Consider the following 21,626-nt stretch of genomic DNA (forward strand, 5'->3'; position numbering starts at 1 on the left):
TCAATGTATCAAAAAATAAAGGGGGAAAAAAGCAGAATTTCTGAATTAAAAAAATATGTAAGTTTATCGAAATTATTATCAAAATTTTTGTCAATAAATAATATTCCATTATTTTTTTTTTCAAAATTCAAGGCTTTATTTACCCTGTTATATTTAAGGCTTTATTAAAACTGTTAAATATAATAAATGACTCTCTCTGTACCTGTTTCTCGTTTAAAGTTCACCTTTCTCTCTTGTTGCAGTCTTAGAAAACGTTTTTCTTTACTCAAATTTTTCGATAAATCAATTTTTTATGGCAAGTTCGAATTATTCGAATTCCGCTTTTTTCATTATTTTGTGTTATCTTCTCTGTATTATTTGCTTACAAAATTAATAGCAATCTATTAAACCAATAATTTAATTTAATAGATTTACAAATGTATAAATGGGAACTAAAGCTGAGTCCTAAAGACCACCATCGGCCACGGTGCAACACTTCCCGTGCAAAGTGGGTCCCGTCGTCGGTAGAAAGTAGCCGACCCCCACCATTTATGCACACACTCGGGTGGCTAAAACCAACCACCATGCCGAAAACTTCTCATTCTAAAATCTGAGCCCCCCCCCCATCCAGTGGCACTAGTTTTTATGATAAGGCCTATACAGGATCACCAATTTAAGTAAAAATGAGAAGTTCATGCCAGTTTTATGCGTTATAGACGAAAGATAGCAAAATAGATGTTGGATATAATAAATACATACATCAAAATGGAAGAAATGGTATTTGTGTATTAACCGTATGCCAGTGATTAATCGCCAAAAAATGTAAAGTACGTCATTTTTATTGAAATTACTGATTATTTGGCAAATATTTTAACCTATTGCTTAAACTCGTCATTTGCAACCAGCTAAATTAAAAAAATATGCCAATGACATGTAGTTTTATACACAAGAATCAAAGAAAAAACAACAACAACAAAAAAAAAAAACTTGCATTCTATTAATAAGCAACAACAGTCAACTAACAAAGAACCGCAAATTTTATACGAATAAAGAAATACTTCAGGCAAATTTTTAAGTTATAGATTTTTCTTATTTGGAAGCCATAAAAATACATTTTGCTAAACTTTTCTGCTATTTCAAAAAGTAATCGTCATCGATCTGAAACTTAGAAATAAATAATAAAATACTGAAATTTCCGGGATATTTTAAGTTTTATTTCTGAAAAATAACTAAATAAAATATAATTGCATGTATTTTTTTGTTTTAGAATATTTTTTAGCTTTCTTGAATTTTGTTTGAAGTTTCTTCTAAAGTATGATAAAACTATTTCAGTCAAATCCATTGCACAATGTTTGAATGTGTTTACGCCAAACCTACTCATAAAAAGGAGAAAAATATTGTGATTTCTCTACCTCCGAAATCAAGTATTAAATGACAAATGGTACATTATTAAAAATTAACCAAATGATGAACGATACACTATTATTAATTAACCAAATGACAGACGATACGTTATTATGAATCAATCCAATGACTAGGGATTGCAATATTGGACCAAAAGTTCAATACCGGTATTCGGTATTTTTTAAATCTTAATACCGGTAGTAGAAATTTTAGAAAAAGAAAGCAAACACAGATGTTTCTTTGTTTTATCTGCCAGTTTTATTAGAGAGTGTAAATATCTCAAAAAATAATTTGTAACTTATAAATTATAACAGTATATAAAGAATCACAAAAAAGTAAAGGAACGTCATACTTTTTTAAATCACAAAAAAGTGTAAATATCACTACTATTCTGTCTGTGGTACTATTACAATTTTTTGAAATTTGATCTTAAGAAACATTATACATCAATTGTACTGTCATTAAGCCTGGAGAGTAATTTTGTGCAAAAATTACCAGCTGTCGAAAACGCTCTTTAGGCATCTATGCTAGTTGGTGGTACTGTTAGCAATGCGCGATATACTTCTTTCCAGTATTTACCTCTAAATCCCTCATCTTCAAATAAATCGATTTCTCGTCGGATGGTTTTGGATATAGTTGATTTCTGTATTGTATTTTGTTTCGTTGAAAATTTCTTATTTATCACTAATTCTAAGTTTTGTTCAGGAAACAATTTTTTTTCACTATCGACATTAGTGTCATCATAATCTTCGAAAACTGTACCGAATTCTTCTGAATGTGGATAGGTTTGTGGGTAAAAAATTTAAAGAAAATTTACTATAAACTTGATCAAATTTGAATTGGTTAGTTTCTTTTCTTCTTTTTCATTTTCATATTTAAAATCATTATAATTATGTAAATACCGTTAGACATTTTCTATTTCGGTATGCCTTTCTTATGTGCGATTTTTCAATGTAATATATAATTCTTCAGATAGTGATGTGTATTATTCTTTCAGTGACTGCAACATGGAATTTATTGTTGCATTAGCTGTTAATAAATTAGAATCTCACCGATATAATGCCTCAACAGCCAATTTTATTGGAAATAGAGCTGATTCAGTTCTGGATATTAATTTGAATTCACTATCTGAAAAATTAATTTGCAGGTTTAAGTCGATTATTGCTTTTTAAATTGAATTTCTCAGTTTCAAAAATCGTTCCTACATTAGAAGTAAACTGTTCCAACGTGTCTTAGAATCTATTATTAAGATATATTCTGCTTTATTTTCAGTTAGTATATATTTTTGTAATATGGCATTTTTTGTAGGGGAACGTTTAAATATCCTAAATATTTTTCGAATTTTATAAATTATGGGAAGCAATTCTTGATGGGTTAATATTTCATCCTCATTAGCAATATCTTCTTCAACAATTACATTATCAATATCTTCATTGTCAATATCATTCTCACTCTCTTCAAAGTCGGAATCCATAGTTCCTATATCCACAGTATTTGGATTCTTCTGTTCTTTATTTTTTTGGTATAATATATTTAATTACTAATTATCTGTAATTTTACGTCTCATAAAACCGCGAGTCTTCATTGTTAAATGTAAATATCTTCTCCTTTCATCTTTCCTCTCACCTCTATTTTGTTGAATTAAACCCATTCTAACGCATGTGCAAAAGCACTGAGGGTTTTACAATCCGTTGTCAAACAGTATTTTATCATTTCTCTTGAATATACGATGCAACTTTGTATGCAAAGTCTAATTAATTTCGTCCGTTAGGGACACATAAAAACAAAAAAACGTATATTATTTTACTATGTTGGCGATCCCTGAACATATAGTGGAGACAATTTAAAAAATTTCTAGTAAATACCAAAAAAACAAACAAAAAAAAACGGTATTTAAACTTGTGAATACCAGTATTACAAAATTGTACAAATGGCTCAAAATACCGGTATTCGGTATCCCGGTATATCGGTATTGCAATCCCTACCAATGACAGAAAGGATATTTCATTGTTTAAGAGCTTTTAACGAATTATTACTTTCTAGGGATCGTAAGTGTTTAACTGTTATATTACTAAATCGCGAATTACAGTATAAAAGTAGTTTAATTTCAACAGCCAATGACAATTCAAGCTATAGTGTGGACAGAACTGTATTCTGTATCATAACTTTTTGCTACATAGAACTAAATTTCAAATAATAAGTTATTGAAAGATTTGAATGGAAATTAGTTTCAAATTTCGTGTATTAACGTTATTTTTTAAACGAATCATTTAATTTAATTGATCCTTAAGCTCTGCAATTGCAGTAAGATATTTAAAAACATATATATAAGTTTATCTATGGAAGATTGGGTAGCTTGTAACTAATCACATGCTGTTGCCGTTGAATAGAGTCTTTTTGATTGGAGAGCGATTTATTTAAAAAGAAATTTCAAATTATTTATTTAAATGCCGATTCTAAACATTTTTAAAGAAAAATATCCAAATATAATATAATTTTTGAAAACAAATTACATCTATCAAAATTTGGAGTTTAAAAATATTTTGTTGAAGAAGATATTAAAACAGAGTTACACAAAATATTTAATTGAAACTTTTAGCATCCACAATTCCGTAGAAACAACTAATCTTCAAAGGTGTCTAATTTTGAATAGATATTAGATTTTTAGAAGTGGCAATACCAGGTTTAAACAGGCACGAATGTCGAGGGTAGAACTTTCCCACATTTTTTTTTTGTAAGAGATTTTATTTATTTTTAAAACGGAAAATATTATTTGATTAATTTATGTTTAAGATACTTTATTCATAAGTTCGAAACGACGATCTTTTTCAACAAAATACTAACTAAAGTTTCAGTTCCTACATAGGAAAAAAAAACCCAACGGGAGTGGTCTTTTCAAAACTTTCTAGCATACACTTACATAAAAATGTTACCCTAGAGAGCGTTTTACATAGCATTGGAGTACAATAGTTATGAAATATTAACCTTTTTCATGAATTTAGTATTTCTACTGAATATATTGTGTCATCTTTGGCGAGATATTTGGCGATTAATACCAGTCATGCGGTTAATAGTAACTGAGATGTTGTATTTTAAACGCATTTTTCCCAACCGATTGGAACAAAAAATATGACATACATAAGACTATAATTGTAGTAAAAAAAAACCATACAAAATTTGATATATTTAAGTCATTGCGTTTACATGCTTCTAAAAGTACATACCGACAGACAGTTAATCACTTATTGGATTTGGCTAGAAATTTGATAAGTGTCTAGATTATAGATGTTAATTTTGTGTATCGAATTTTATCGATCTATCTCTCTTCGTTTTGTAATTATCATCTTAAATTATATTCAAACAGTCAGACAGACAGACTTCCTCTGAGCAGATTTTTCTGAAAATTTGATAGAAAACTACAAAGTTGGTATCAAGAATGGATACTAAATTTCATCCGCCTGTATCAAAGTATTTTTTAGTTATCTTTGTCACAGATAGACAGGTGGACATTTTTCCAAAAATGTGTTTTTGAACCCAGGGAAGGTTTAAAACTTGGAGATTCGTCAAAATATCGAGTTCGAATTTTCGGACGATCATTTCATTTTCCCTATACTACAGATAAGAGAAAGAAAAAAAAGACGAAATTGCATCAACTTTCAATTAAATGAAAGTATGACGCAATCGAATTTTTCTTGCTACGTCACTCGCTTGATAACGTTCCATTGTACTAAAACAGACGATTATCTAACGGACGGCAATGCTTTGCTCTTTAATTTCGACGATGTTCATCCACTGAATGGAAGATTATGAAACAAAAAAAAGGGAAATATTCAACAAACAAAGAAACCCAGAAATACTTATCATAATTTATCAGATTGTCGATGATTAAACAGGTTGACAAGAGAGCTGATAAAAGTTAATCTGGAAACAAGAGATAACTAGCTTTTATCGATTTTTTTCCTCTTGGAATAAGGCAATTATTGTATAATATATATCCATCTATTCTTAAAATTCCTAACTGATTCCTAAGATTGCTAATTTCATTTCATTTTTACTCTCTCGTATATGTAGTATAGAGAAACAATTGTAATCGTCAAAAGATTAGAATTCGAAATTTTAACGAATCTCCACGTTTCAGATCTCCTCGAGTTAGACAAATAATTTTTTTGGCATTATGTCTATCTGTCTGTTGGTACGCTAACTCAAAAACTTTTTGAGTTTAATAGATGAAATTTCATATATGATCTTTACTTCAGACTGGTAGGTTTCTATCGATTCAGATGAAGTCTGTCTGTCTGGATGTTGGAGTACAAGTGAACTAGATAAGGCGTAAAGAGCATTATAAATAACATTTCGAATTCAGGTTTAGCATCTAAAATGAAGTTTCTTCTTAAATTTTGAAACAAATCTGCCATTGGATTGACCATCTGTCATTTTGAACTTTTGCAGGCAAACGCAATGATTTAAATCAATGAAAATGGTATGTGATTTTGTGTCTAGAATTGCAGTTCTTTGCCTAATTTATCGTGCAATTTTAGAATCTGCGATCTAGTTCCGTTTCTTATTCTCAGGCCTCTAAATAAAGATCTTAGTTCTTTACTAAAATTAGATCTTTGATGTAAAGATGCAAAATTGAATAGTTCTATGTTTTCATTGTGGTAAAACATGATCATAAATTAAAAAAAAATCTATGTGCAGGGTATGTTTCCTAATTTAAACTATACAAAGATTTCCAAGGTAATTCTGGAAACCTTTTGTTTATACGTACAATAAAAAAGTGTGCCAAGGATGTAGAAAATTTTAATAATTCAAATATCTTCTACTTTTAAGCTTTTAATTTATAATACATTATCCACACTTTTAAAAGGAAATGTTTGCACGCATATCTTTAGTGTCCAAATAAATTCACCGCAATTTCAGCCATAAAATCTGGTACATAGATAGCCGTAATGGTAATTCAATGCATCTCGAGGCTCGAATTTTAAACTTTAGCGTTGGAATATATATATTTTTTCCTATTTTGCGTGATTTTTCCTCTTATTTGCCTGAAATATCGTTTCTAATGAGAAGATATAAAACGATAGAAAAAGATAAGCTTACAATCGAATACAGCAAACAATCGCGTTTCTAAAGAAATGTGTTTTGCACTTCTGAACTAGCTGAATTTTGAAAATTTTTCTAAAAACAGTCAGTTTTCACGAAAAATTAAAACTAAAATTCCTGCTACTGACTTTCTAATTCAGTTATCTTAAAACAAAATTTTGAGGTCATCATTCGAAAGTTTCTCTGTAATTTGAAACAAGAATGATCAAAATGCTTTTCTAATTTATTTTTTAATTAATTATATCCTGATGAGAGAAAAAGTTTCATCGTTGATCTGTGGCTCGAAATTCGGATTAATGCGCTGAAAGTTTTACTTTTTCAATGATTTGGCAAGAAGCCAAATAAGGAAATAAAAAAAAAATTATAACTTTTGCAGCAAAGTTTCTAATTTTATTTATTTTCTTTTTATATATATTTCTATCTTTTTCTTTCTTTTTTTTTGTGCATCGTCATTTTCATTTGTTGTTTTTAATTTTATCATTCGTATTTCATCAGGTGTTATCATTGTCACGAATAAAAGTGAATGTACAAAATCAATAATATTTTTTCTACCTTCGTTTTCATAATTTTTTTTCATGTTATTGGGGGTTTTGATTTCATGCACGTTTATTCTGCCATTGTAAACAACGCGTGGTGTTCTGCTAATCATAACAGAAATGTTGAAATCAATCTAAAATTTACTACAAGGTTGGTTTAATCAATATAATTACATTAACATCCCTTTTAAAAGCAGATCGAGGTCTGTTTTGGAATGGACTTCGTAATTTTGAACCGCAATCGGGAATATAAACCGAGTTGTTTCCCTTACCTCTGAAATTCCGTCCTACATCAGCAGGCAGACGTAGTCCTTGAGAGAAAGATTCAGTTTGTTTGCATGAAATTCACATGTACGACGGATTTTTAATAGAATCGGGTGTCGAGCCTGGAGAACTCCGGCCTCGAAGAACGAGACCTAATCACTTGGTCAGCTCAGCCCTAACAACTAGGTAACGGTTTTCAAATGGAAACAAAAATTAATCAGTCGATTAACTGAAACTGAGTTCTAGAACTATTAAAATAATATAGAATCTCTTGAAGATAAAAAAATATCTCTACAAATTTCTAGGACAAAATCTACAAAATTTCAAAGCTATTAATTATATCAGGAAGCAAGTGAAAAATCGATTACAGAATTCTATCTTTACAAATGTGAAACAAGTCAAGTCAAATAAAAGTGTTTAAGAATAAATTGATTCAAAACGAATAAAAAAAAAGAATAAACTCAAGATTATTGTAATTATAAAAGCTACTGTAGAATCTATTTAACCTTTTATTCTCCAAAAACTAATTAGATGTGTATATTCTCATTGCTATTTGTAAGACTTATTCGCTGATTAAATTCTTTTAAGCAACAAGGTTTATTTTTCTAACTAGATCAAATCACGTAGTTGTCCTAATTGCTTGAATAAAAATTGCATTTCGTACATCAGAATCTAAAAAGTGCATGCAAATCAATGTTGCCATAGTGGCATCAGTGGAGTGGAAAGGGTTAATAAACTATCATGCACATAAAATGTGGAACGCTAAAAGTCTGCATTGCCAATCGATTAATTTTTATTTTTTGTCTGTGACGAACTCTTACTTTTTAAAGTATTGAGAAAAGGTAATGAGCGTTTGGATATATTCGATAAACTAATAATATTTCGATAAAATTAAACAAAAATAATTAGAAATGCTAGAGATTTGGAGAGAATAGGAAGAGGGCGGGGCTTTAAATCAGTTAATAGTTTCATTCGCTTAGAAAAAGTAAACATATTTTAAATAAATAATTCTATTCGAATATTACTGTAATTTTATTTCAAATATTATAAAGTACCACTTATACTTTTCTCTTTTATGCGTCGTTTCTATTTAGTTCGATTCATTTATGGCTTTTAAAATGACAAAAATACTTCGTTTATATGACGCAAAGAACACAAATTTTCTATTATATTATTCTTTCCCATTTCTTTACGTAAATTCAAATATCTTTCTTCAATGAATATTTCTTCGTTCTTGTTTTGAGAAAGAATACTTTCATGCCTTCGGAGTTATTCTCAATTAACAAAATAATGAAAGACAAAGTGCATGAGGGTAATTTGAACGATAATGCAAAAAAAAAAAAAAAAAAAAAAAAAAAAAAATTAGAAACCATTCCACGATGCCGGTGCCGTAAAAAAATGCCGTTGACTTCATTAAAAACTGTCGTTTTTTTGTTTGTTTGAATGCTTGTTTACTTGTCAAATTCATGAAAAAACATTTAAGGAGTCCAAGGACTCTTAAACTTTAAATTTTAAATTTTTTTTTTTGAATAAATATATGTTAGAGACCCATCTTTTTTGAACATTTTGGTATTAAGATTTTAATGATACTATCAAAGCTTCCATAATTATCGAGAAGAAAATAAGACAACACTGATTAAATGCAAACAGAAACCGCCTCTGCCAGAATGTCAAAAGACTAACAGCCGCAACATTCTTTGATGCACATAAGGACGAAAGACTTAAAATGTCAAAATAAATGGATCAGTTTCAGATAACTAAGGGCAATGCCTGTTCGTTTTTTTTTTTTTTAGCTGTTGTTGTTGTTCAAATTCTTTTTTACTTTAAAATCATTTTTCTAAAAATAAAAAATGAAGCAATGAAGCTTGTGTGCAGGATTTCTCAAAAACTATGTATCTTATTAATCTAAGATTTCATGCATATACTCAAAATAAGCTCTTCTATGACTTATATATAAATTTTTAGACTAATTATTCACAGAAAAATTTTATATGAATTTTAATTAAATTTTTTTTAATTTCAATTTTTTTTTCATAATTGTATTTTTAAAATATTTTTTCAAGAAGTTTTATAAAACAAAAGTAAAAATTTAAGCTAAATAAAGACATGTTTCTGGAGCGTTATGGTTGACATAACTTTATTCAATATTTTTTTTTTTTTTTTTTTTTTTTTACTGTTTTTCAACCTCAATGTCATTTTTCAAAAAAAAAAAAAAAAAAAAAAATGAAGCTTGTGTGCAGGATATCTCAAAAACTACTTATCGTATTAATCTGAAATTTCATGCAAATGCTCAAAATAAGCTCTTCTATGACTTATATATAAATTTTTGGATTAATTATTCACAGAAAAATTTTATATGAATTTTAATTATATATATATATATATTTTAAATTTCAATTAAAAATAATTACATTGAAAAATATTTTTTTCAAAATGTTTTATAAAAAGGAATTATAGCTTCGCAACTGAACATTTTTCTGCAAGTTATTATTAATTTTGTAAATTTTGAACACTTTTTAAATTCAGAATCCAACGTGCAGTAAAATATTGATTTTTAAAATTAAAAAAAAATTATCCAATTTATATTTCTTCATAACTTTTTAATTTTTCTCTTGAAATTATATGAAAATACCAGAAATAATGTAATTGTATATCAATATTCTATAGCTAAAGTTTCGATAGTTTCATTTGTAAATTAGATGGGTTGGAAAAAGAATGGATTTTTTGCTTCCATGGATAATTATTAAAGAACGCTGAGACCCCTTAACGAATTTAATTCCATTCGTAATGCTGTATTTGATATTCATAGAAAATCGACATATCAAATGATGATTAAATATATTTTTTGTGATTAAATATTTACTTGCGTGCTCATGGCATCAGTGAATTAGTAATCGTGGTATCAGTAAATGGTATCAGGACTTAAAAAGTTTTATCGACTTCTGTTATATCATACAGTTTCTGTTAACGTATTGTTTGTTTAAAATATTAGATAAAAGGAAAATTTAAACAATACTAATTTAATTATAATTATAACTTCAACAAATTTATCAACTCAAATAATATTATTTTACATATTATTTCTGCTGTCAAAATTACTTTTTTTCGTTGTCATTTTTCATAAGAATCATAGATATGCTACCCTCCCACTCCATAGCTTTCTGCTTTACAAAACTAACAAACTCTCTGTTATAAATCACATATTATGGGGGATTTTTTTCAAGAATCACTAAATCTAACAGCATTCTCTCATCAGTTATTGAAAACAAAAAAGTAAACCAGCGAGATTTTTCTCCCTAAAACCTTTTTGCATACTCTCTAATAATGTTCTTATCCCAGAGCATATAGTGGTGGAGTAACATTAGAGCAAAGTAGTTATGAAATATTAAACTTTGGAATAAATTTAGCCTTTTTCTGAATCTGTTTTATCATCCTTAGCGAATTTCATTGATTTATCCCCGGTATGCGGTTATATTTTTCGAAAATTGAATTTGTACTTCAGATGCGTTTTCCCCAATCAATTTAAAAAATTGACTCAAAACTATACTTGCAGTTAGAAAATGGCAAACCAAATTTGATATATATAAGTCTCTGAGTTTCAGAATTATCGCGTTTACATGTTTCTTAAAGTACAGACCTATAGACAGTCAACCCCTTGTTGGAACTTTGACAGATGTCAACCCCCTAGCTGAAACTTTGACATGTGCCTACACTAGAGATGCTAAATATGTGTACTGAATTGTTCCCATCTAGCTCTTTTCGTTTGCTAATTATTGCGTCAACTTGCATTCGAAAGTATAATTTAGTTTAGTTTAGTTATATTAACGTCCCGTTTTAAAGGAACACTAGGGATATTTTGGGATGGACTTCGTAATTTTGAATCGCGGTCAGATGACGAGGACGTCATCTGAGCTGGCATTCCCCCTCCAAACTTCCACACCATACCACACCAGAATGATTGCATTCGAAAAGCCGGGCAGAGAAACTTCCTGTTACGGATTTTATTCAAAAACTTGATAGAAATCTACAAATTTAAGACGAAGTTCGTATCCCAAATTTCATTTATCTAGTTCAAAGCATTATTTAGTTATCTTTGTCACATCCAGACAGACGGACATTTTAGAAAAATTTTGTTTCTCGAACTCAGGAATGTCTGAAAAGTAGAAGTTGGTGAAAATCTCGAGTTCAAATTTTTTGACGATTACTATACTTACTCTATACTGCGTATATGAGAAAATAAAAGCTCAAGATGATTCAATACTATCATGAAATAACGTACACAAAAAGGAATTACAAATTGCAAAATCATTTACATCAAGAAATTGTCTTTGCGATTTTATGTACAAATTTCAGTGAATGTTTTATTTCCCTAACCTAACAAAAGACTAAATAATATTTTGGTGAAATGATGGAAAAGATGGCATATGTGGAACTTTCATCCGGATTCTATTGGGTTATATATAAAGTAGAAGGGATTTTTGATATTTTATTCAATTAAATATCAAATATCAATTATGAATAATCTCAAAATGAAATACTTTTAATAGCCATCCACTTTATTAAAAACACATTGTTTATTAATTTTCTTTATAAAAAAATTCAGAAAATAAGTTCTAAATTTACTCCAGTTACTCTCTACTAACGAAATATAGAACATAGGGAAAACTAAAATTCACACTATTTGCAAACATCAGTTTTATATAAAGTAATTAATGTATAATAAGAGAGATAGTAAGTCCAATTTCCATTCGGAGACAAATTGAACTGGAAAACCCCGGAGTTATTTCTTTCCTTTCTTCTTTCCTTTTTTGTCTTTTTTCCCTTTCTTTTTTGGCTTCTTGATTTTGTAAGGCCCCAGATGCTTTCTGACCATTGTGCCTCGCCAGTAAGCTTGGATCTATGAAACAAAAGAAAATAAAAAAAGATTGAGTTAAATAGGGGATTGCCACTGATTAAGACGATTATTTATTTTAAAAAGGTTTAAAATGTAATGGTATGCATTTAGAATTTCAGGTATTAATTTCGCTTATGTTTCAAAAGTTGCATCTGCTTTAAAGCAGCAATTTGCCATTAATTCATAGCAAACTATATTATATCTGACGTAAAGTTTTCAATCATCGATTCTTCTAACGTTTTTCTTCGGTACATAAAATCACCAGATATTTTAACGGCATTCAATTGCTTTTTTCTAAATGCATATTGTTAAATGAAGGTATCTAGGGAAACCGGGGCTAGTTGTAACATGTGCGTTATGTAGTGATTTAAAAAAATTTTTAATCAAAATTTCTCCTAAACAATTTTTATGGCGGGTCCTATTACGTCAGCACAATCAGTAACCAGTCGAAACGGTCAGTGAGAAGTTGTGATCACGTGCTCCAATTAGCTAGTAAATGAAAAGAAAAATATTTCGGTTTAAGATAAGTTAGCAGATCTTTTAAAAATATGTTTCCTTATTAACTTAGCTTATGCGGTTAATACAAAAATACCACATGTATAATTTGGACTCAATTTTCTCAACCGATTAATTTCAAAATTTGGTGACCACAAAACCACATATCAAATTTCACATATTTAAGTCATTGCGTTTTAGGGTTATCGTATTTATGAAAGTACCGACCGACAGATGGTCAGCTCCTTGAAGAGTTTGGCTCTAAATGTGATACATATTTACACTTTAGATATAACCCCCGGGGGGCACCTAGAAGTGATGATGAGATGCTTCCGGCATGGTGGTTGGATCTCGCCACCCTGGAGGGTTCACAAATAAGTGGGGGATCTGACTCCTCCCATCGATGACGGGACGCACTTCCTTCGGGGAGGGTTGTACCTTGACCGGTGATGGCCCTTAGGACTCAACCACAGTTCCCGCCAGTGTTGCTGTTGTGGCCTTCCGGTCATTTAGCCTTATGGTTTAAATCTATGTGCCTTCGTGGAGGGTCGGAGAGTCAGTTGGTTGACTTACACTTTAGATAATAGATCTGTGTACAGAATTTTATTCACATACCTATTACAGTTATGTAGTTATTATATTAATTTATATTCGGACAGCCAAATTTCCTCTCCATAGAATTCATTCAAAATCTGGTAGAAATAAACAATGAGGAGTAGAGACCATACACCAAATTTCATTCATCTAGCTCAAAACATTTCTGAGATGGTGTTCACAGACAAAAAGACGGAAGACAGACATAATGCTAAAATGGGGTTTTTGGATTCAGAGAGATCTGAAACATGAGAATTCATCAAAATTTCAATTTCGATTTTTTTTTTTTTTTTTTGAAGATTGCAATTATTTTCTCTTTGTATATTTCCTTTGCAAAAAAGCTAAAAATTATAATTTTTTTAAAAAAATATTAATTATTTGAAAATATTTCTTGTAATTGCTTTAATTAAAAAGTAATGTTTTGAAGTACTGTTTTATGATGCATTAATTATTTAAATGACAGTAAACAAATTTGACAGTACGAATAAAATGGACTTAATAATATACAAGGTTGAATTTTTACTATCAGTGCATCCTTTAAAGACATTTTTACACCATTTCAAAGAAAATTTCAGACTAAAGACATTATGAATGCATGATTGTCTTAAAATGATAATAATGATAGCATAATAATGTTTTTGACTTGATTTGTCTGTCTTAATTTAATTTTAAAATATAATGTTACTACGTGAGTTACTAATATGTGCCAAATTTCGCGGCTTAAGTCTAACAGAAACAAGAGTCTTATAGACAGTTTTTTACTTTCTTGCATACGTAATATAGAGAAAGTCGCCAAAAAATTCGAACTCGAGATTTTGAAGAATCTCCAATTTTCAGACCTCCTTGAGTTCGAAAAATACATTTTGAAAAATTTCTGTCTGTGACAGAAATAACCGAGAAACGTTTCGAGCTAGACGGTTGAAATTTGGTATACGGACTTAAGACCAAATTTGTAGATTTCTATCAAATTTTGTGTAAAATCTGTTCAGAGGAAGTCCGTCTGTCCGGCTGTTCGTATATAATTTAACGCGATAACTACAAAACAAAGAGAGCTAGATAAATAAAATTCTACACACAGAATTAACATCTATTGTCTGGACTCCTAAGGAATTTTGCGCCAAATCCAACAAGGGATTAACTGTCTGCCATTTTATACTTTCAGACATACAGTGTAGACATTGTCAAAGCTGGAGCCAAATCCAACTACGGGTTGATTGTCTGTCGATCTGTATTTTCAGAAACAAGTAAACGTGATAATTAAAAAAAAAAAAAAAAAAAAAAAAAAAAAACAGTAACTTAAACATATAAAATATGGCATGGTATTTTGTGACTGCAAGTACGGTTTTGTGTCAAATTTTTGTGTCAATCGATTGAGAAAAACATGTCTATAACAGAAATTCGGTTTTTCGATATTATTAACACATGCCAGTGATTAATAGCCAAGTAACTCGCCAAGGATGACACGAAAGATTCAGTAAAAATGGTAAATTCGTGCCAAAAGGTATTTCGTAAACACTATATCCAATGGCATGCAAACGTTCTCTGGCGCGAAAAGTTTATTAGAAAGTGTGTGTGAAGATTTTGGCGGAAGATTTGGCAGTGTTTTGGGGAGATTACTGCGTTGGTTTTGTTAATTTTTCACAGACATTAAACTAATTTATAAACATTATCTTGTTAAGAGAAGGAAAAATTTAAGAGGTTGGCAAGACAAGTTTTTGTTATCATTGTGATTCGTTTAACATGTCTTCAACAACAATATATCCATACATACTGCATAAACAATCTCTATTGTCAGTAGAGATAATGTATTATTAACTTTTTTTCGGAGATCCGTGAATTCTTTTGTTTCATTCATGAAATTATGCCTGCGTTCTTGAATTCGTCATAGCTCTCTAAATTTTACCGCACGTACACAATTTAGATACGTTTAGCTTATTGCGCGATCACGAATAATTTTTACACGAAAGTATTGCTGAAAGCTATCAGTGAAAATTGTGGAGCGATGATAAAAACTGAAATAAGTACTCTACGAGTAAATAAAAAGTGGAAACACGAAACAAAGTTAAGAAGTTGTTAGATCAAAGTATGATCGTCGGTCGTGCAGTATTGATATAAAGGAGCATTTAATTTGATTTTTGAAATGAATAAATAAATGAAATAAAGTATAAGAGATTCAAATTTCTTATCGAAAATCTTGCGGTATGAATGTTTTAACTTGATTCGTCTATCTTTATTTTGTATTTAAAATGTTCATTCAAATGTATATTCAAAAATTTTGTGCCGGCGTCCTGGCATAGGGGTAGCGCATCTTCCCCGTGATTCGGACGTCCTGGGTTCGAGTCCCGGTTTGGGCATGGTTGTTCTTCCGTTGTTCTATCTGTGAGATGTGTGAATGTGCCCTCCTGTAAAAAGGGGTTGTGCAAGCGAATGAGTGATGCGTGAGTAGCAAAGTCGTACTCTTGGCCCTAGTTGGCGCCACTATAAAAAACAAGAGGCACTCCCCCACCGGCTTAAAATCGCTGTCTCCGTAACAGCGGGCTTGTCCATGGCAAGTGCCATAAGAAACAAACAAACAAACAAAAATTTTGTATTAAGAACAATAATGCGCAGACAAAACCAGACGAAGCAATCTCCCCTAGACGCTTACTCTCTAATAAACTTGTAATGTCAGAGAAAGCCTTACAAGGCATTGGCGGACAATAATTATAAAATATTTTTTGGCGTGAATTTAGCATTTTTACCAAATCTATCGTGTCATCCTTGGCGAGTTACTTGGCGATTAATCCTTGGCATGTGTTAATAATATCGAAAAAGCGAATTTCTGTTATAGACATGTTTTTCTCAATCGATTAAAATAAAAATTTGGCACAAAAATGCACTTGTAGTTACAAGATTTCATACCAATTTGATATATTTAAGTCACTGCGTTTCTGAATTGATTTACTTCTGAAAGTTCGGATCAAAAGATATCAACCCGCTTTTTGCATTTGGCTCAAGCTTTCACAGGTCTACACTACAGATATTAAATACGTGTACCGAATCTTATTTATCTAGCTTTCTTCGTTTTGTAGTTATCGGGTTAATTTACATTCGAATAGCCGGACGGAAGAACTTCCTCTGAACAGATTTTGCTCAAAATTTAATAAAAACCTTCAAATTTGGTGTAAAGACCGTATACCGAATTTCAACCGTCTAGCTGAATGCGTCTTCGAGTTATCTTTATCAGAGGCAGACAGACAGACATTTAAAAAAAAAAACGTGTTTTTGAACAAGGGACGTCTGAAATGTGGAGATTCGTCAAAATCTCTAGTTCGAATTTTTTGACGATTACTATACTTCCTCTATACTATGTATAGAAGAAAATTAAAAAGAGAAGAAAAAAAAAAAGAAGAAAAGAAAATGAATTAAAAAAAAAAGTCTCCTGAATGACCATTAGTATAAACACATTGATTGAAATTATGAAAAGAAATTTGCTACATATATATAATTTTTTTGAAAATTTAATGAAAAAAATGAGAAAAATTGTACGGAAATAAATCTAATATAGTTGTAAAACTTTTTTATTTGAAATTTAAAGCGGTAAAAATGTTTCAAATACCGACATGAAGTTCTTTATATAACAGGGTGAATTAGCAATCAATAAACATCGATCTGAACGAAAACATATCATAAATTTATTCAAACCTTGCTGGCTTTGGCGAGCAGATGGAATATTAGTTGAGATTCAATTCAATTAAATCTCTTACGAATTGTTTGACATTCATGATTTCCTCAACAGCACAGAGCCATTAAAAAGTAAATGTCTGGATAATCTATTTCAAATTGCACGCTGTCTTTTGTCATTTCACTGTTTACTTCGTTATGAAAACTACACAAATAATAACGCGGAATATTCCTTAATAGGTTTTCAGCAATGGAAGAATATAACATGATTAAATATATGCTGAAAATGATATGAATTTCGTAGCAACAATAGAATCTATTGTTAAAAATTATGAAAATTTATTTTAAATTGTTAGTATTTAGAAAGGAAGCACGTAAGTTAATATCTTGGGAAACACAATTTTTTAAATCTTAAAATGGTATAAAAAGTCAATTTTGTTTCATAATATTTCCAGGAGTTATTGCGGAATAAAGCCAAACTGATGCTTAATTTTTTTAATAAAAAAATAATGGCTAAAAACTTTTAAAAATTAACTTCGATAGGCGCATTTAAACCCTCTAAAAGTCTATTTATAATGATTTTTGTAGTTCTTTGGTCAAACGTACTAGCGTATATAGATACAACATACACTGATTTTTTTTTTGATAATAACAGAGCTATTTGCCGTTTTGTCAATAGGTTCCCTTTAAAAGTTGCTTTACTTATTGTTACTAAGTTTTATATACAGATGCTTAATTTATTGGTGATAGAGTTTCCCCTTTTCTTTTCTTCTTGAAATGGAGTTAGGGATTGCAATACCGGACCAAAAGTTCAATACCGGTATTCGGTATTTTTTAAATCTTAATACTGGGATACCTGTTTTAATACCGGTATTAGAAATTTTAGAAAAAGAAAGAAAATACAGGTGTTTCTTTGTTTTATTTGCCAGTTTTGTTAGAGAGTGCAAATATCACAAAAAATTTATAACTTATAAATTATAACAGTATATAATCACAAAAAAGTAAAGAAACATCTTATTTATTTAAATCACAAAAAAGTGTAAATATCACTATTCAGTCTGGGGTACTATTACAACTTTTTGAAATGTGATCTTAAAAAACATAATGCATCAATTGTACTGTCATTAAGCCTGAAAAGTAATTTTGTGTAAAAATTACCAGTTGTCGAAAACGCTCTTTCGGCATCTACGGTAGTTTGTGGTACTGTTAGCAATGTATTTACCTCTAAATACCTCATCTTCAAATAAATCAATTTCTCGTCGGATGGCTTTGGATATAGCTGATTTCTGTATTGTATTTTGGTTCGTTGAAATTTTATTTATTTATTGCTAATTCTAATTTTTGTTCAAGAGACAATTCCTTGTCACTATCGACAGTAGTGACATCATAATCTTCGATATTTGAACCGAATTCTTCTGAATGTGGATAGGGCTGTGGGTAAAAACTTTTAATAAACTTTACTCCAAACTTAATCAGATTTGAACTGGTTATTTTCTTTTCTTCTCTTTCATTTTCATTTTTAAAATCATTATAATTATGTAAATACCGTAAGACATTTTCTATTTCGGTTTGCCTTTCTTCTGTGCGATTTTTCAATGTAATATATAATTCTTCGGATAGTGATGTGTGCTGTTCTTTCAGTGACTGCAACATGAAATTTATTGTTGCATTAGCTGTTAATAAATTAGAATCTCTCCGACACAATGCCTCAATAGTCAGTTTTATTGGAAGTAGAGCTGATATAGTTCTGGATATTAAGTCGCATTCACTATCTGAAAAATTAATTTACAGGTTTAAGTCGATTATTGCTTTTTGGATTGGACTTCTCAGTTTCAAAAATCGTTCTATCATTAGGAGTAAACTATTCCAACGTGTTTTAGAATCTAATATTAACATATATTCTGCTTTATTTTCAGTTAGTATATATTTTAGTAAAATATCCTTTTTATAGGGGAACGTTTAAATATCTTAACAATTTTTCGAACTTTATAAATTATAGGAAGCAATTCTTGATAGGTTAATATTTCATCCTCATTAGCAATATCTTCTTCAACAATTACATTGTCATTATCTTCATTGTCAATATCACTCTTACTCTTTTCAAACTTGGAATCCGAAATTTCTATATCCACAGTATTTGGATTCTTCTGTTCTTTATTTTTTTTAGTATAATATATCTATTACTCTTAATTGAATTCCATGTGCATAGCACAACTGCTGATTTGCACCAATCAACTTTCCAACTTTTTTCATAATTGTTACTCCATAAGTCGTTAAGGATACAATATTTTCTTTCATGGATAATCCATGTTTTACTAATTTAGATTTAAGCAATTAATTAAGCCGTTAATTAGCTAATTTCGCCCGTTAGGGAGACATAAAAACAAAAACGTATACTATATTGCTGTGTTCGCGATACCTAAACATATAGTGGAGACAATTTAAAAAATTTCTAGTAAATACCGAAAAACCGGTATTTAAACTTGTGAATACCGGTATTACAAAATTGTACAAATGGCTCAAAATACCGGTATTCGGTATCCCGGTATACCGGTATTGCAATCCCTAAATGGAGTATATCGCGAAAGATATTGCTGAAAGGAAGAGTATTTTACACACGCACACACACACACACACACGCACATACGCGCAATGTTTCTTTTTCTGTAATCGGCAATTAGGAATTCCTTTTCAATCGGTCAGCTAGCACTATTTGTAATTTACAAATTCTGGTGCATTAACAATTAGTCTTTAGACATTCCATCTCTCTAGTAGCCGAAAAAAGGTAAATCTTTCCGATTATCAAGGATTTAAGGATTAAGGACAAGGATTAAAGGCTTTATAAGTTTAAAGTGTTTTTTTTTTCATCGTCTTAAGGTATGGAGTTTATCTGTTTATTTCAATTTTTTAAAAATCATTTTAAAGAATAATTCCCTGAAACAAATTGAAAGTAAGACTTCTTTACTCAAGTACAGCTGGCAAATCTAGAAAAAATAATTTATTCACGCTTTGTAAATAGAAAATTATACAATTCCTATTATCGGATTCATTATATTTAGAGATCTTATTAAAATTTACAATGAATAAAATGAGTTTCACTGAATCAAGTTAAAAATATCGAAGTCAAATCATCTGCAGTTTCGGAAAACCAGAATCCAAGCCTACCGGAATCTCTGTTCGCTCTCTGCCTCTTATGTTCTGTGAGTATCGTTTTGTATTTATCTATTTATATTTAATGGTACAATTGGCGCTAAAAATGTGAACAATCGACTAAAACTGCAATTTCTGTATTTTTAAAAAATCTTTTTCGATAGTTATATTGCGAGTAATTGCTTACAAAAAGAATTATTTTGATATCTTTATTCGTTTGCTTAGTAATAGAGTTTTTTAATTGATATTCGGATGCTATTCCCACTTATTTATATTTAGGTAGCTGTAATATAACAGAGTTTCATTTTCATACATATGAATACTAAACTGAGCGGCCATTTTATTATGACCACAAAACAGTTTTATAAAAATGAGCTATTGCCTCACAGTGTTGCCGCTAGAGGGTGAGATAGCTATAGAAAGGGAATACAGAACAAGTGAATCATGAATTTTTATTTCAATATCCACTGTACTCTTAATTAAGATAGGGAGTGATAACAACTGGTATAAAACTGTTTTAAATATTCGGTGTCACTAGAAATCGGGGGAGAGAATCAGATTCGCCCAGAAACTGTCGAGTCTGAAGAGTTGGCACGTGCGGCTACAGGATGGTGATACTAATGTAGAATACAACAACGCTATCGATACAAGCAGCCAAGTAGTGGGTCCCATGTATCATACATACTGCACTTAATTAAGGAATCTGATTCCACACACAATCAGCATTAAATCTTTTAAAGTAGGTCTCCCAATGGCCGCTACCACAACAAAGCATATACAGCTCCCACATGTGTAACTAAAACAGCGCTCACACGAGGCTAACTATTGCGTGCGAAGGAAGGCCACGCCTACTTCAGGAACATCACGTGACTCCATTGGAGTCATCTCATTGGAGTATCTGTATATACTTGCCCAATGGGGCAATGGCAAAGGGTTGTCTTATCGGGATAACTATTTGCCTTGTCCCATTGCGATATTCCCGAGGTAGGTGTGGCCTTCCCTTGCGCTCAATAGTTGGCCTCGTGTGAATGCTACTGGTTTATCTTTTGGGAAGGCTTGTCATAGTTTTTTTCTTCCCGTCCGCTAGTGATGCAGACGTATTTTATTAATGTCTAACTGAGCATTTCTCAGGAGAGTCCCACTTCCAAAATATCTGCAATCCTGATTCCTTGTGCGATCAAAATATATGTGACCATGCATCCCGGTCGATTGCTAGTCACAGGAGCGAAGGACGTCCTTTATAAGCGCATCATTTAAATAAAAATTTCTTCACCATGGAACAAAACTTTTTAAACCTACGTGAGCTTTGAGAGTTGCAAAAATATGGATAGTTATAACATATTTTGTTTTATTATATCAAAACATAATGTAAGTGTACAGTAAAAAGTCGCCAAAAAAATTCGACCTTTTATTAATTCTCTACACAAACGCTTCCTTTTATCTATATTTTTACGAATCTGTATATACTTATGTATATGTATGACTTCGGTCTCCAGATAAATCTATTGCATTTACTGCCATGATGTTTGATAAACAAGTTTTCG

General features: G+C 30.5%; 1 protein-coding gene across 3 annotated transcripts in view; it reads right to left on the reverse strand.

The window, feature by feature from the left end:
• Positions 1 to 11,914: 11,914 nt before the first annotated feature.
• The window catches only part of LOC129966954 (dynein regulatory complex protein 9-like), a 29,415-nt gene continuing 19,703 nt past the window's right edge, over positions 11,915 to 21,626 (reverse strand). For all 3 annotated transcript variants that reach the window (XM_056081576.1, XM_056081574.1, XM_056081575.1), the window contains one exon: positions 11,915 to 12,183. In XM_056081576.1, the coding sequence (XP_055937551.1) occupies positions 12,067 to 12,183 (117 nt within the window). In that variant the 3' untranslated portion in view covers positions 11,915 to 12,066. The remainder of the gene's footprint in view (positions 12,184 to 21,626) is intronic.

Source organism: Argiope bruennichi, chromosome 4 (assembly GCF_947563725.1).
Source record: "Argiope bruennichi chromosome 4, qqArgBrue1.1, whole genome shotgun sequence".
Classification (NCBI taxonomy): Eukaryota; Metazoa; Arthropoda; class Arachnida; order Araneae; family Araneidae; genus Argiope; species Argiope bruennichi.